Source organism: Ascaphus truei, chromosome 7, assembly GCF_040206685.1.
Source record: "Ascaphus truei isolate aAscTru1 chromosome 7, aAscTru1.hap1, whole genome shotgun sequence".
Lineage (NCBI taxonomy): Eukaryota > Metazoa > Chordata > Amphibia > Anura > Ascaphidae > Ascaphus > Ascaphus truei.
The window spans coordinates 84542659-84560478 of record NC_134489.1 but is presented as its reverse complement, the minus strand read 5'-3'; the positions used below and the strand labels follow the sequence as shown (position 1 = coordinate 84560478).

The 17820-nt window shown below is 41.6% G+C and overlaps 1 protein-coding gene across 5 annotated transcripts in view; it reads left to right on the top strand.

Annotated features, from left to right (window-relative positions):
- Positions 1-17820, top strand: part of TANC1 (tetratricopeptide repeat, ankyrin repeat and coiled-coil containing 1) — a 149367-nt gene that overhangs the window by 112582 nt on the left and 18965 nt on the right. For all 5 annotated transcript variants that reach the window (XM_075609307.1, XM_075609308.1, XM_075609306.1 and 2 more), the window contains 4 exons: positions 131-253; positions 6371-6607; positions 9810-9995; positions 15524-15602. In XM_075609307.1, the coding sequence (XP_075465422.1) occupies positions 131-253; positions 6371-6607; positions 9810-9995; positions 15524-15602 (625 nt within the window). The remainder of the gene's footprint in view (positions 1-130; positions 254-6370; positions 6608-9809; positions 9996-15523; positions 15603-17820) is intronic.

The window sequence follows — 17820 nt, the reverse complement described above, 5'->3', positions numbered from 1 at the left end:
ATACAAAACACATCACATCTCTCCAGTTAAGAATGGTTCATTCATAAACAAAATAATGAGTTTTTATGTGCGCAGTAATGGAAATGTAATGTGTTTTTAAAGCAGATGTTCTTGTCTTTTGGTCATGCAGGGACTAAGTAAGAAGCATGGTATGTCTTCCAGTAACTTGCAGGCCCTGTGGATTGGGTACAGCACTGACGGTTTGTCAGCGGCACTTGCTTCTTTGAGGAACTTGTACACTCCAAATGTGAAGGTATTGAAAACCCTGAAAATATGCTGTATGTGCAGTTCTGACGATGGCATTCAAAAAATGCCCTCAGAGAATTTCCGCTCCAGTTAGTGAAACAGCAACAAAGCTCTGACCCGCCAGTCTGAAAGATGCCAGTCTGAAAGATGCCAGTCTGAAAGATGCCAGTCTGAAAGATGCCAGTCTGAAAGATGTCTGTCCCCGTGCTGTTTGGATGGTAGTCAAGTGAGGACGGAGGGGAGAGAGGACATTGGCCAATGCAGCACCTAAGCAAAGCATAATTTCCATGTGAATACATAGAGCATGATCAATGGGGGACTGGGGAACCAAGCCAAACCAATCCAATCCACAAAGCAATGTTAAGTCACTTAGCGTGATGTTAACCCTAATGGTGTATCTGCAAAGAACAATAATGTAACGTTACTAAATGTTTTCTCATGTATCGTTTAGTAAAATGGCCTACACGCGGCGTTACCATAACATCGCAAATCAAACTGAAGTCTGTTAAGGTTAACGCGGGGATTTAACAATATGTTGGTTGGGCCATAGCTATACTAGGCATCACTCACATCCAGACTCTGAAAATGAGCTTCTACAGGGTCTGGATGGGTCATGTCACTATTTGGCACTATTTGGCATGAGTTAACTAACAAATAGATGTAGCCAAGGTTACTGCAATCGTGGCTCGCTGCAGCGGAACATACACAACGCAGGAGAAGCGACCATTGTTTTGAATCCGCCGCGTGCGTGGAGCAGACAGTTCTACCATATTATTTCACCAGTGGAAGTTGTAATAACAACCGCGGGTTGTAATAACGTTGGCGCCATCTGTAGCATTTGAGGATCTACAGGTTCCGGTCCTGTTTAAGGTTACGTCATGGTATGATTCTGCTCTAAACCTTTCAGGACCCCGGGACGTACTCACTATATCATCCTGACAGGCTTTGTTTTTTCCTACTTTGACCGCGTCCTCCGTTCCCACAGAGTGCAAGACACGATCTGCCCAGTAGTGAAATGGAGGTGGAGGACTCGTCCTGTTCCGTTTCTCATAAAATGGCCGCCGCAGTCACGTGACCAGTAGTGAAAAAGGTCATGTGACTGCACTGCGACCCCCTCCGGAACTCATAACGTTATGGGTTATGGATCTGGGCCCAAGAGGGTAATATAACGCTTTAGTGTCACTTACGCAGTTGCGGAGTAAAAAAAAAAATGTCCACATATTTTTAGCCCTCTTATTTAGTGACATTCTGACGGTATCCTTTCGGGCTCAGGGGACGTGGCACTCGTGAAATGCTGTCTGTAGTTTTCTGCTGCTTTTAAAGATTGAAGTACTAAGCAGCTCTTGACTGTGAAATGGGGGTGTGCGTGAGGGTGCATTGTTCAGCCCTGACCTGTTTAGCACTGAAATCTTTTAATGACCCCAAGTGCTTTATATTGTTAATAGTCCCTGTTTGTGTTTGATTTTCCTTCCTTCTTCACTCTGTGTGTAACCGGCTCCTGCAGCCCGGAAGGGCTAATAGGAAACGGACTTTTAATCTTTATCCTTCTCCATTTCCTTTCAACCTTTTCACTGTTGGCCTTTTGTTTTGTTTTCCCCAACACCCTATCTCTTTTCCTTCCCCCCCCCCCCCCACCCGTGTCTTGGCTCATCACCTTGCAACCTATTTTATTGAGTTCCCCAGGCAGTAGGTATCTGTTATAATGCAGAGTTTTGTCTTGAGAATGTGGGGTTAAACTTAGAAAAGAGCTCTCCTGCTGTGTGCTAATAGCGGTGTTTTGCCCAGGCTTATTCTGCTGGAGTTACTGTACTTGGTTGTTAGGAGTGGTGAGGTGATCATATTAGTGACAGATGAAACATGATACCGATTTAGCTAAGCCTAACAATCAAAGCTTTCATGGGGGGGCGGGGGGAGAATACATGGTTTCCACTTCACTGCTTCTCAATCTTCAACCCTCATGTAATGTTCAGTGTGTTTTGGTCAGTACTGAAAAAAAATGTATGCCTGATTAGGGATCAGTATCAGGAGTCACTCAAACATTATTCCTATTACCAGCAGACACTTACTAAGCCCTTTTTTATGTATAAACGGTAATTTCAGTTCATAAACAGGTAAAAAGGAACTTGAAAGGGTTAGGCTTTTTTATTGTCTTGCTCAAAGAAGTGAAAAGACTTGGGGGGGGGGGAGGGGGAGTTCAACAGATTTAATCTGATTTATGGGGGAACGTTTTGAACATCTCTAAAAGTGCATCCTACTAAATGAGCCACTTTAAACATAATTTTTTTCCATATATATATATGTGTGTGTGTGTGTATATATATATATATATATATATATATATATGTGTGTAACGGGTATTCCCTCTATCCCAATCACAGATACCGTGTGTGTGGGTGGAAACCTATGTGTTACCAGGTGTGGTGCAGTATACCTGTCAGGCTCACAGGAGGTCTGAGCCTCCGCCAGTGAGAGCCTGGGGTGAATCCTCTGGAACTTCTTGGTTTCAGAGCCTCCACCTGTGTAGGGTTCTAGGGATGTAGAAGGTTGCCTACACAGGACCCGCATATACAATAACCACATACACAGGAATGTATATAACCACTTTACTGTAACGCAGAATAATCACACACTTATAATACTAATACTTCCCCTAGAAGGTAACTCCACAATATAACTCAGTCCCAAGTGTCTTTCACTCCACTAGGAGTGTACCTACCCACCACCGTGTACCCCACACCGTGTCCACAGCCTAACCCCTTTGTCCCGTGGTCAGCGCTGCCATTATATGTAATGATAATATGTATAGGATACGTTGGTGCACTTATGAAGGTACCTGCCGAGCGCTCCTGCACTCGGGCCTCCAAGCAACTTCGAAAAGGATCTGCCGCTTGGTGATCCCGTCTGATCCAGTGTTTCCTCGCACGAGGTTCCACCAGGGGCGATCCCACCCTGGAGATGGGCTCAAGTCTGTGTTAAAGAGACAGAGACTAAGTCTCTTCTCGGGGAGCACAGCGTCCGCTGTGTCCCTATCTAACACTAGTACTACTGTGACAGGGTCCCTAGCCTAGGGCCTGTCTCTGTAGCACCACAAACTGGGGAGTTCAAGACCTATCTGGGGCCTAGGGGGTTACTGGCCTAATGCAGTGGGTCACTGACCCCTGCACTCACCTCCTTCCCCTAGCTCTTCCATGTCTTGACTGACTAGCGTGGGCTCAGCGTGCGAAAATGTATCAAAAGCCCTGCTGCAGGGCAATCCTAAGCCCTATTGGCTCCCTGGCGTCACATGGGGCGCTGCTGAGGCTCATGGGACTTATAGTCCCTTCCAAGAGCCTTCTCTGGTAGGCTAGCATTCGCGCGCTGCAACTGCGCATGCGCCACTATTCAGGGCCGCCAGGGACTCACTGTTCATGCGCGAACTTGCGCAACATGGCGGCGCCCTGCACGGGAGCCGCCGGGGACCGCCGGAGCGCTCCCTGCTTAGCCCCCACCCTCCAGATTGGCCGTCGGGTCTGCCGCTTGGCTCCGGCAGCACCCACCAACGATCCCGGCCACGGAGGTAATGGGGCGTCGCAGAGCAACGAGGGGTGACCTGGCTACATATATATATATATGCCCTTTCATATATATATATATATATTATGTAACCCTCATTTCCCGGCACTAAAGGAGATTACATGCGCTGACTATATACATAGCTTAGCTCAGTCCCTGTTACTTTGTCAGGGTGCTGGATCCACGCAGGCTGGGCGTGGATGCAGGGGGAATTATGAGCACCAGGAACTTTTTGTAGTACAAACAATGAGCCTTTATTAAACATTCATTGACACGGCTTTTCACGGTTGTCACGTACAGCTTATGTACAGTCAGCTTCATATTGTTGCATTGGCCGTACTGTTAAATTCTGCTTCCATATGTGCCCTTAGCTTAACATCCTAGGGAGGTACTGATACATGACTTTGCATCAGCATAGCTAACCTTTCCCCGTTGGGTATAACGTCCATTATGCCGTGTCACTAAAGGGCCCCCTTGCGTACTCATCCATATTGAAGAATCCGTGTCCCGGGTCAGTATTTTTACTGCCACTTCTAAACAGACTGGTTCTGAGGCTGATATGAACATGCTGGTTGGGGATATGAACCTGCTGGTTGGGGATATGAACCTGCTGGTTGGGCTGGTCCTGTCACACCCTGGCATCCCTCTCTTAGTTGCCTCTGTAGGGGGTTTGCCTCCTCTGTTGTGAACTGCTGTGTTCCCCTTGGCCATCCTTGTGGGTACCATTTGAAAGGGCACTTGCCCTAACTACAACATAATAAACAGGGACAGATCATTCTCACTTACTTCTACGTACTTAGGAACATATCTACAATATATACAGTGAGGCTTCTGCAAATATCACTCCTCCAGGAACTGGAGTTCCAGAGCCTTCCACTTACCATATATACCCCCTCTGTGACGTAACCATCAACAGGCAGAAAGGGGGCTTGGCTATGTTTCCACCAAGTCAGCCAGTACCAGGTGAGGGGAGGGGCCATTATACAGTAGGAACCCACATAGTTAACCCTCTAATGCTGTTAGCTGCCTTACGGTTATGTATGTAGCCCTTCCTTTGGGAACTACTAATATCTATATCGATCTATATCTGTAAAGTCTATTTAAAGAAGTTCACAACTATGAATGCCATTGGTTATGTTTTGTGCACTGTTGGCCACATATTGCAGCCGAGAAATACTTAGCACTGCAATTGCACAGTTCTCATCAACATGGAAGGGAAATGTATAGGTTTACAGACTTGCTTGGCATGCGTTCATGCACAGTGCTTTGGCAAACACTGTGTAAGTGATATTTGTGAAATGTATCATGTGAATTCATGGAAAACACTTTAGTCTTCTCAACACCTTTTAGTCTGATTGCTTCCATACAGTGAAGTAGCACCTTCCAATGGCCCCACGTTAAACATTACAATAAACAATGCACTTGAAACTAACCAGGATACAATTTTTCACTAACTAGTGTAACATGAGATGCATATTTGTGTGTTGTTCCCACTACACTAACATTGAAAGCCGATTCCTGGAGTAAAAATAGTTTATATATATATTCTTATTTATATTCCAGACATTTTTCATATCGTCTCGTTTTACCCCTTTGGGTGGGAAGAGCTTGCACTGCATTGCAGAATTCAGATTAACATTTCTATTCCTTTATTTCAGGGGTGGCCAACTCCAGTGCTCAAGGGCCACCAACAGGTCAGGTTTTCAGGATATCCCTGCTTCAGCACAAGGGGCTCAGTCAGGGATATCCTGAAAACCTGATCTGTTGGTGGTCCTTGAGGAGTTGAATTGCCCACGGCTTGTTAACACACACATTTAGCACTACCTTACTTTAAAAGATTATTTAATTAATTACATTGTTAGTCTCTATCCCAGTGATGTCCAATCCCCTTTTGGTTAAGGAACCCTATGTGAAATTCGGAGGAACCCCAAACAGATGCATTGTAAATTCTTCTGTATTTGGTACAATTTAAAATGACCTGAAAATTACAGGGAACCCTTTAGGGAGGCCCGGGGATCCCAAGTGTTCCTATGAACCGTGGTTGAAAAACGCTGCTCTATCCCAACATACTTAAAGTAGCAGTCAGCCCTAACTAAGCCCCCCCCTCCCCCTCCCTCTCCCACAGGGTTAGAACGAGGGGGTCCTCCGAAGCTGAACCGCACTATTTTCAGATTTGTGTATTCCCCGTTTCCTGAAATTCTTACCGGTGAAATTACCAGTGTTGCATCCTCCATTTTTATATATGTATATATTTTAAAAGGTCATTCAATAGGAAGCCGCCCCAGCTGATACTGCGTCTTCCCATTGGCCTGAGATTTGGCAGCAGGTTTGTTTCCCCTGTAGGGAGATCCAACCTGGTAACTTCACTGGTAAGTAACTCGTGAACCAGGGGGTCCTTGGAGCTGAAAATAAAGGGGTTCAGCTCTGGGGAATGGGGGATTGTTATCTCTGTTGTGGGAGGTGTGTGTATATATTTGTGTCTGTGTGTGTATTAAATTATGTATTTTTTGTTTTATTTGTATTGCACCTTAATCAGCTTCAAAGTAAATATGTATGTGCAATTGGTTTGCAGGTGAGCCGCCTTCTCATCTTGGCAGGAGCCAATGTTAACTACAGGACTGAGGTTTTAAACAACGCGCCGATACAATGTGTCCAGGCTCACCTTGGCCATGAAGAAATGGTCAGCCTTCTGCTGGAATTTGGGGCCTTTGTGGATGGGGCGTCAGATAGCGGTATGACCCCCCTTTGCTATGCAGCTGCTTCTGGCCACATGAACATTGTAACACTGCTCTGCAGAAAAGGAGGGAAGGTGAGTTTATATTGGCGGACATTTCTTCCAACCAGTATGAGATTCATGTTTTATTTATTAAACAAGGAAGTTTTTGCTATTTTACTTCTACCTTTAGTATAGAGCTGCTCTACTGCTTTGTGCGTTTGCACCTACCTAGTAACAAAGAAGGGAGAGGGAGAAGGGAGTATGATGCCTTTTATTGGACCAACAAGTAGTTGATATGTTACATGCTTTCCAACCTCTCCGAGTCCTTCACCAGGACCCGATGAAGGACCCTGAGAGGTTCGAAAGCTTGTAACATATCAACTACTTGCTGGTCCAATAAAAGGCATCATACCCCCTACTCCCTCTCCCTTCTTTGTTACTACATGGCAGAAAGGACCAACCCGGCGACCCCCCCCCCCCCTTTCTTTATACGTATTTAGTATTTTTCTAACTAAACAGATTTCTGTGTTATGGATTCATACAAGTCCTTTCATGTGCACCGTTCCCTAAGTCTCATTAGCTTTCTGCCTCCTATGCATTCTATGGCATGATTGAATGACGATCAGACAATATCTTGCTACTAACGAAAGGGGCTTGATTTCCACCCCCAAAAAAATGTTGTGCCTCCTTGTGCCTAAAAAACACAATAGGCTTTACTGAATCCCAAGTTGGAAATGAATGTTTGTTTCGGGGCATTGGTATAACTGCAGCAATGATGCGATCAGTAAGAAAGTAGACAGTTATAAATAAAAATAAATACATTGCGGCTTATTTACAAAGGGGCGTGCAATTTGTTATGTTTAAACAAAATGACGAAATAAAAATGGTACCAGACACAATTCAGCAGATACCAGGGTACAACTGTGCTTAAGGATATCATTTTTTTTATTGCCTGGTATTCTGGTTTAAAAAAAGAAACGTTGGTTACTATGCAACTTTAAGTAACATTTTCAAAATAAGTAGGACTGCTTAGTATTAAAAATACAGTTACCCTGAGTTTTTGGGGGGAAACTAGGAAGAGTCTTTCTCAATAAAACACAGTGGGAGCAACTGTGCATAGAAAAACTTGTTTTGCAGCACAGCACCATTTTTGCTCCAAAAGGAGAATAAGGGCCGTGCATAGGTGCACAGTTTAATACATCTCATTACAATCTGTGCCCCGTGCAACTCTTCCCTTTTGACACCACTCAAAACAACAATCTGACGCACATGGAACCAAAACTGGTGCAAAGCCCTTCATACATTGGTGCAAAAAGGAGGAGCACAATGTGCGGCAATCTCGCTCCAAAATTGTATTAGGACATAGGCCCCTATATTTGGACTGTACTTTTCTTTGTTGGCTATCCTTAACCACTTTCCAATGGATCTAAATGTCCCCCTGGCATTGCCATTGATTTCACAGATACCAGAAACAAAGGAAAATATTAATAATCCTGTCCTCATTAGAATTTTTGGGGGAAGAAAGAAAGGTTGTCAACAAACATCTGTAGATATATATATTTTATTACTGTATACTTTTTTTTAAATCATCGTTCCTTACAGAGCCTTTTCTATGATAGTCTAACAACCAACTCATCTGTCTATATGGTATCCTGAGTAATTAGCAATCCTGCTTCAAAGTTTCCATAATTAAGCACATTAAACAGTTCATCTGTATTTTATGCCAAGTAGGTGTGATACCACAATACAGAAGGTATTGCTATCTAAACTGGATGTGGCCATGAAAGCAATACTGGCTGTAAATAATGGCATGCCCAGTTTCTATAATATTCACCACCCTCTAATTAGATTAATTGTGAGATCTTTTAATAGAGTGCAACATTTGTTCTCACACACACACACACTTGCTTGTTTATAGTACCAAAACTATTCTAAGCAGAAAGGGTGAACGCCCCACATCACGTGTGTCTGTGAAAAATGGCCCACCCTTCTTGCTTGAGCGGCCAGTAACATATTGTGTTGCAGTGCATCCCAGGACCCTTACCACAATGGAAATGAATCAACATTTCTAAGTAATATTCAGCAGATGTTTTTACTTCCTTTTATTGAAGCTCACTCAATAAACTTCCTGTACTGGTGTTACCGTCCTAAATTAGATTTCCAGCCGCTGATGATGCAGGATTGTAATTTTAATTTACTACTTGCAAGTCCAATGTTAAAAAAATAATAAAAAAATAATATAAAGATAACCCTTGTGCAATGTGGCAGGGATAGGATTAGAACATTGTGCAGGGTTTTGCCTTCAGAATGTAAATGTACGGAGCATTTTTGGGACTCTGCGTCTGTACAGAACTTTTATATCTGGCACAATTATCAACTCTGCCGAGTTTTAGTACCAGATGGAAGTCCGTGGTTTTGCTGGGGCCCAGGAGTCCGTCCGGCTGGTAGAAGACATTGGAGCAGTGGCTACCTATGTGTTAATACTGGTTTCTTTAATAAATGAGCTTTAAGATGGGTTTGATGGAAAACTGAACAGGAAAAGCTGCAACAGGGACTATAAATGGACAGTAGATGCCACAGATGTCATTAATACAGTAAACATATATCTATTGTTAAGCCCCTTGGATGATTGTAGTGTACAGTCTACATCAGGGGTAACCAACTCCAGTCCTCAAGCGCTACCAACAGGTCAGGTTTTCAGGATATCCCTGCTTCAGCACAGGTGGCTCAATCAGTGGCTCAGTCTTTGACTGAGCCAGATGTGCTGAAGCAGCGGTATCCTGAAAACCCAACCTGTTGGTAGCTCCTGAGAACGGGAGTTGGCTACCCCTGGGCTTCATATTGTGCAGAACAGCCAGTCTTGCTGATTTGATGAAAGAACTTGGCAAACTAAAGAGACGTTTAAATGTTTGGATGTCAATAAATATTTCGTTTCAGTACAGCGGTTTCTAAAAAAGCTTCAATGATCAAAGATCTTCAACAGCTTTCATTGGCCTTAAACCTGTATAATGTTCTGTTATGTAGTGATTTCCAAGGTGATGTGTAAACACATACTGATTTATTTTTTTAACCCGTTCAGAACCAGTGCAGCCTGCAACAAATTGATTTCTTTATTGTAAATCCTCTTCATTTTGTGAGTTGCTTTTATAGAACCTGTAAGCACTGATGGAGGTGTTTTGAAACCACAAAATAGTTTAGCGGGATAACTATTATACAGTATATGTAATCAGTGTGTAGTTCTATTTAAGGGGTATAATAATTGCATTGTTATTATTGTTGTTGTTGTATGATGCAGGTTGACCACTTGGACAAAAAAGGACAGTGTGCCTTGGTACACAGTGCTCTGAGAGGACATTGTGATATCCTTCAATATTTGCTCAGCTGTGACTGGACATCCTCTAGCCAGCAGCACAATTATGTGAGGAAAAGCCATGCATTGCAGCAATCGTTGACAGCAGCAGCCAGCATGGGGCACACCCAGGTAATATTCTGTTTAAAAGGACATTGCAAAAATGTCATTTGGTTTGTGTTATGCATAATACAGCACTGAATGTTGCATTGGATTTCTGCTGGGCTCGAGAGGTGGAAAACAAAGGTTTATATTAACACACGTATATAGACATACATACTGTACAGATATATATATGTATGTATGTATGTATATATATATATATATGTGTGTGTGTGTGTGTATATGTGTGTGTGTGTGTGTGTGTGTGTGTGTGTGTGTGTGTGTGTGTGTGTATATGAGAGAGAGAGAATCACTTGTGAGCCCATGTCTTAAGCAGGTCTGCAACCCTGCCTTTCACCATTATCCTCAGCATACTTCCACTGCCGCAAGGGATTCTGGGAAATTACATGGAAATGAGCACACTATATATATATATATATATATATATATATATATATATATATATATATATATATATATATATATACAGTGTTCGACAAACCTATACATTTGCTCGCCCCGGGCGAGTGGATTCAACATCGTGGCGAGCTCCTATTGGCCCAAGCAGCACACGTTTGGTACTAGGTGGCGAGTAGATTTTTTTGGGTGGCGAGTAGATTTTGTGGTGATTTGTTGACCACTGTGTGTATATATATATATATATATACACAGTTATTCAGTGTTGGACAAATCCATTCACCTACAGGCCCGTGACCACTGGATTTGACCCCGTGGCGACCTCCTCATGGCCGCCCAAGCATGGCGAGTAGATTTTTTGGTTCGGCGAGTAGATTTTTTGGTGATTTGTCGACCACTGTATATATACATATATATATATATATGTATATATATACATTCAGTTGTGTTTTGATTGTAGGAGAAAAGGTGCCCCACGCAAAACAATTATATCTAATCTACAATAAATAATAAGACTTTAAATACACAAAGGTGGTAGACTGAAAACACATTTCTTCACTCCATGGTTAGTGTTCGAACCCCATTCCTCATCATTTCATAATCTCTTTAAGGAGTTACTTGATATAAAAATTAACCAATAACAGCTGCTAACATTAAAATCCATGTGAGCATTGAAAAATATACACTTAAAACAAATCCCCTTTGGAACAGAGAATGAATTACCTGGCAATTAATGACCCAGCCCCTGGCTGGCTGAAGGGGTGTAATTTGGCAATTAATGCTCTGTGTGCACCAGGAATTATTACATAATCACAGCCCGGTGCATTGCCGATTTCCCCCCGCAGAGAAAAGGCCAAAGGTGGTTACTGCACAAGAACAATCAGTAAATGACTTTGTCCCTGTTGAGGAGGGTTATTAGCTGACACACATTTCACTGGCATGTGTTACCAGAGACTAAACCTTTGTGGAGCCAGCATTTCAGGACGTGTGGTTCTCTGGCCGTGCATACATACAATTTGTCACATTTAAGACAATACTTCAAAGGCTTCTGTTTAATTTCAACAGTAAGATCTTAAGTGCAGTACAATTCTTAAGGCAGGGTGATAAAAAATACATAAATGTGTTCTCAAGCATTGCCACTGCACACTGTTTCTACAGGAACGTTGGTTCCAATGCACAGAAACTTTCCTAAGGAGCCCTATAGGTGCCAGGGAGTCTGAGGAAAGGAAACTCACTTTGGCCCTTATATTCACTATGCCAAATATGCTCTGTGCTGGAGAATATTTTAGTCCCATTTATTTTAATGGAGCTGATGTCTTCTCTAGAACAGAGAAGTGACTTCACAGCATATTGAATAGGGGCCTTTGAAAGGCAGTCAGATGAAGCCAGTGAAGGAGAAGTAGATCCGACCAGAATGTTACTTTGCATTATACTGAGACCCTCTTAGACTGTACCTTGTGGTTCTTTACAAGTTATGGCAGCTTTTATCGGATCAGGATGAACGTTATACATAGATGTTGCTATATTGGCTTCTTAGGGCCACTAGGGTACTATCTTTAGATGTTCTTGGGGTATTATTTAATCTATAAAAGGGATAAGAGGAAACTTGTATGTAATGCAGTGACCGTTGGAAATGAGATATGCCGTCATAACTTAAACATGGACTAAAATAAAAGCAGAGGAAAATAAAAACGTGTTGCCTAACTTACCGTAGTTTTCTTTCCCTGGAGAGTCCAATGGGTTAATGTCCACCTCTACCTGTGGGAGGACCATAAATAGAAATCAGAGGAATCGACTTGAACACGTACTGTATGCGAGCCGGGATTTCCATGGAAAGTAGAGGGCGTCTACCTTGGTAGTCTCTGGGTGAAACATTCTTGAGCAGAAACTTTGTACTTTTCTGTTTCCTGCCATTGCCATGAGATCTATATCTGGGCTCCCCCATCTCGCTACTAGCTGGTTGAAAGTCGCGCTCGCTAGAGACCACCCTCCTGGATCTAGGGTCCTCTGGCTGAGGAAGTCTGCACATAGTTTTTTTCCCCCCCTGGATATGAATCGCTGTAAAGTCTGTTAAATTACTCTTTGCCCTTGTGAGAATCGGGAGTAATTCTTGCAGTAGTACACAGCTTCTTGTCCCTCTTCGTCTCCTTATATAGGTCACTGTCGTATGGTTGTCTGACCAGACCTTCACACTGCACCCTCGTTACAGCCGTGAGAAGTGCTGAATCGCCTCCATTACCGCTCTTAACTCTAAAATGTTTGCTGACATTTCGTGAATTCCGACAGGCTATTTGCCTTGGGTTATCTCGGTCCCGATTTGGCAGCCCAGCCTGTGCCACTTGCATCGGTCATAAATACGAGTCAGACCTGATCCTGTCGGGACAACCTGTGTTTCGGTTCCTGTCGCATTCCCACCATTTTAGCGATTCTCTTACGTCTTGCGTAAGGTGATCAATTGGTCTATGCTTGCTGCCTGTGTGCCATTGGTGTAAGAAGTGCTGTTGGAATGTTTTTATATGCTATCTGGCCCACTTTACTACCTGGATGGTTGCTGATAGGCACTCTATCAGCCTTATGTATTGACGAGCCTGACATTGGTTGTTGGCTCTGTCTGCTCTGATCATATCCTTCAAACTTTCCCTTTTGTCAGAAGGAAGAAAAACGAGGCCATGTTGCGTGTTGAGCGGCATTTCCAAGAATCTTAGATTTTGGGTTGGAGTTAGTTGACCACTCGGTGTTAACTAGCCAGCCGTGAAGTGAGATGAATTCTAGTACACTCGATAACTGTTGGCCCAACTGGACTCTGCTTCGTGCTTTTATTAAAATATCATCCAGGTAGTGGAATATTTGTGTTCCCTCTTTCCTTAATTTGCCCATGAGTGTTATTAGCACCATTGTGAATGTTCTTGGTTAAGTAGAGAAGCCATAGGGAAGAACTTTGAATTGATAGTCTGCTACCCCGATTGCAAATCTTAGATGCCTTCTGTGTCTGTAGTCCTTGTGTGATGTGCAGAGTAGCAGGGCAGCGACAGTTTATTTGCTGAGCACTTTTAAATCTTGTGCTCTTTTTCCCTTGGGTGACATCACCGCGATGTATCTTGTGAGCGCTCCCTGCTGCTTCATGCGCCCACATGGTAGGGTGTTTATTATGACTCGTGGCTCGCACGCGCCTGCACCACGCGGTTCTTATCATGCTTTCTAGAGCTGCGAGCCTCATTGGCTATTTGCAGCATGACCTCCCATTGACACCATGAAACAAGCAACTCCTTGGAGTGCGGACATCTGGGCTTCAGTGGGAGAGAGAGGTAGACATCTCCGTTGGATTGACTACTTGGTAGTCAAGTAAGCCTCTTCTTCAATACTGAAAAAATACTAACATCTACCTGAGATACTGTAAGATGGGACAGAAAAAGACTACCTGGGGAGGAAAGGAGGGGCTATATATGGTCCTCGCACAGGTAGAGATTTCTGTCCTAACTAGCTGGAGCGTGGAACGTAACCTATTGGTGGCCACTGCCATGGGGACAACCAGGAAATCTAAATAAGGAAAGTCTAGACGAAGTAGCCATTTAAATCAAATAAAACTTCTGCATTGAAAAAGTTATTCCAATTCTTAGACTAAATTACGTAATCTTTCTTTCACATAAACACATCCGAATGTTATTTAGTACCCCGTATAAAACAAGCTTTAGCCAAGTAAAACAGCTACATTTATATTGTGGCTCTTGCTGTTGTGGAGCATTTTGCTTTCAGGATTGATGCATATTTTATAGGCCGCATCACATTGTGGATGTGAAATAAGGCTGTGGACTTAATTGAACTTTTAAAATGTTGAAACCAAACCACCGTGCCATAGAGTTATTGTCGTAGCATATTCTGCCAGACTATGAGGCAACCCCTGGTTACGATATTTTTTTGGTGTAGGTTTTAACTTCCAATATATTATGTTTAAATAGATTTCTGTTCTGCTGCATCTGGCAATGTGGAATCAATTTGTAGATCTCTTGTTAAGACTTTGTGTGAGAAGGTTCCAGACTGTGTGGTGTTGAGATGAGAAAGTTTGAAGAATAAAGAATAACAGGTGCTTGAGCCAAGCTGGCCAAGATGACTCCTAACATCACTTATGACAGTCAACATTGATACTTTTTCTCTTACAGACAACTGCTAGTGTATTCTGCAGTGTACAGAATTGACAAAATCACCCACAATCATATGCTGTAAAGCTTGCAATGTTATTTTGGTACCTGAAACAAGCAAAGAAATTGGCCTCTCGATAGTTGGAGCTTGTTGCAGGGATTGTGTTAAGAAAGCCAGGGTCCTGTAATATGCTGTACAGTTACGTGGCTGTTTTTCATGTGGGTTTAGATTTGAGTAGCTTAGATCCATCGAACAAAAGATAACCTGTTCATATGCACTTTAAATGCTGTTTTGTTAATACTGTAGATAAAACTGTTCATTCACTTTATCAGTGAATTCCGCTTGTATGTTTGTATCGGATTAATGTGCAGAACAGGAAAAGCATTAACGTGTCTGCATGTCATTTACTGTAACTTAATTGTTTCAGATGTACTTACAGTAGAACAGTATTGTACATATGTGAACAAGTCAGTCCAGGGATGAAGCGTACGTTTCTTAAAACTGCTCTTCGTGCCATTGACATTTAATGGTACTGTGTTTAAATGCAGGAGAGCATAATCATTTTAAATAAGAAAGCAGAACTACAATGGAAGTGAGGTTATGTCTGATGAACCTTTTATAGGCTGGTCTTTGAAAAAGGTTTAACTACTTGCAACGAAAAGCTAGTCCATGGTTCTTATAATTGGGGAGTTATTCACTTTACCTTTTTTTTTTTTTTAACAATTAAAATACAAGAAATTAGTTTATACGAATGTTTTCTGCAGAGGACAGCCAACGTACGAGTTGCTTAGAGGAGCAATTCACTCTCACATTGTGCTTCAATATTGTGCCAGGTCTGTTGGAGCTGTATAAAAGCAACACGTTTGATAATGTTATTTTCATGAGTGCTGCAGAACTTTTATTGCAGTGATGTGTTCTTTACTCTATTTCTGAAACAGTACGGTAAATGTATTTTGTGAAGACAATAAGATTGTTCTTTTTATGTCTGGTGCATTATTTCACAGGTGGTGCAATGCCTTCTGAGCCAGGAGAATGATCACCCGATGGATATCGATGACAATGACACATTGTGGGGAGAGACAGGTATTTCAATATTCATGTAGTAAATGCTGATCCTTCTAAACACTTAAATATAAGCGTTTCATCCACCACACCCTGCATTCAAGCATAAGAATAAAGTGGCCGCAATCTTTAGTAGTCAAAAATGTGGGCTTGCCCTTGTTGATCAAAATATGAATTTTTAGTTTAAAAGCAGTGTCCTGTACTTGGCAGCCCTATGTTAAGTTTCTTAAAAAAACGTAAAATGATAACCTAGCGTTTAATATTGTCAAGTGTTATAAGATAAATAATTAGGAAGTAATGAATCCACATGTTTGTGGCGTAACTGTATCGTATTAACGCATGGAAAGATGAGAGTTGCTAGGAGAGTTTTTCAGAGGATTTGTGTGTGACATTTTAATGCCAATTTTTAATCGCATTAGTGATAATGGGTTGATATTGTTCGTTTGGTTGGTCATCATGGTTTGTATGAACAATGCATAACAAAGTTATAACAGAAATACAGTGTATAGTCTGTATATATCCTCCTCTGAAGGTGACCCCTGTTCACTTCTCCATGTTTTTCACAATCTAAGTAGATTCTTAAAAAATAAACCTGTATATTGTTGTGGAGCTTGTATTGGAGGAGATTGTATTGGCATCAATCATATAAGGCATAATAACTTGCTTTACAAAAGGCTTTCAATCTGAACTTCCTTCAGCCTCACTGTAATAACGGAAAATTGTACACATTTTAAAATAACGCTGTTCAACTCGCCATAGTAATCTTCTGCAAAACACTATTCACAGATGATCATCTTTGGATCAGTTGTTTTTAATATTAAAATGATGGTTGAAGAAGGCCAAGATTACGTTAAACTAGTCGAAGGAGTGATTTAGCCATACTTAAATACTAAAAAATTGAAAAAGGGGGTGACATTAAGTACCAACCTCGGGAATTGAAATATGAATGAATAATTGTAACAAACATGAGCCTCAAACATTATCTGTAAATCACCAAGGTTAGATGCTCACAATAATAAATGTTAAAGCAACTACTTAAAGTCAAAATCATCTAATGCTATGAAACCACACACATACATGAGATATAGAACTGCCTGAGATTGTTGTGACCTGTTTTTGGCATCTATCTGCACATGTCTTTTCAGCAAACAAGTCTAAACAAAGGAAATATGTTCTGTGAACTAGGTCATCTTTTGACTTGTCTAATAGAGATTCTTTAATATTTTGTGCTGGCATAATGACATTCTCATGCCACACCTCAATCCTGAGCTGTCTGTTTTACAGAACGATGCTATCGCACCTTATTCACAGACTGGTTGTTGAAACATTGCAGAACTAGAGGGTTTTTGATGATTTGAATGATAAAACCGATCATCCCCACCCTAGCAGAAATTGCATTTACAGAACAGGTTTCCATTAATAGTTTTAGTAGACTGTAGGTGATAAAAGGTTGACACACCTATAAAAAATAAAATTAAAAAAAACTATTTTCAAAGCAAATAAAAGCCTTTCTAACCAAGTAAAAGAAAAAAAAACTGGTGTAGTGAAGAAGACCAACGAAGATAACAAAAACTTAAAGAAGATGAAGCAGCGACTTTTATGATTGGGAAGGAGCAAATCATTACCCTCGAACAAGACAATAGATCAACAATAAAAGACTGTTCACATATTCTAAAGAGAGTTGAGGACTTCTACATGATATTGTAGGAGGACACAGAACATAATCCATCAGAGGAAGAGCTTGAAGAATCCACCAATGATACACTATGGGTCCTTCAAGAAGAGGCAAAGGCAATAAAATCCATGAAGAATAGGAAGGCTCCCGGGGAAGGTGGAATTGTAACTGAAATCTTGAAAGATGATGTAGAGAAAATCCTGGCAAAACTCTTTAGATGCTGCTCAGATGATTATCATCTCATGGTACAAAGCGATGATCTGATGGATAAATTGATGCAGAGAGGATATAATTCAGCCTAAAGCACTGGCATGTACTACTAAGAAAATCCAGGGGGAAGAATGGAGATAATTAAGTCTGGATTAGACTTGGTTACTACTTCTAATTAATCTTGGAGAGATATCTTAAGTATTTTGAGGGGGGAGAAATGTTTATTTTAGAGAGTGATCCTATTTTGAAAGAAATTGTTAAAAAAATTATTATAAGACAAAGTGTTGAAGATGCGTACATTGATGCTATAAGGAACATTTACAAGAATTCCACATCAACCATTAGGTTACATAA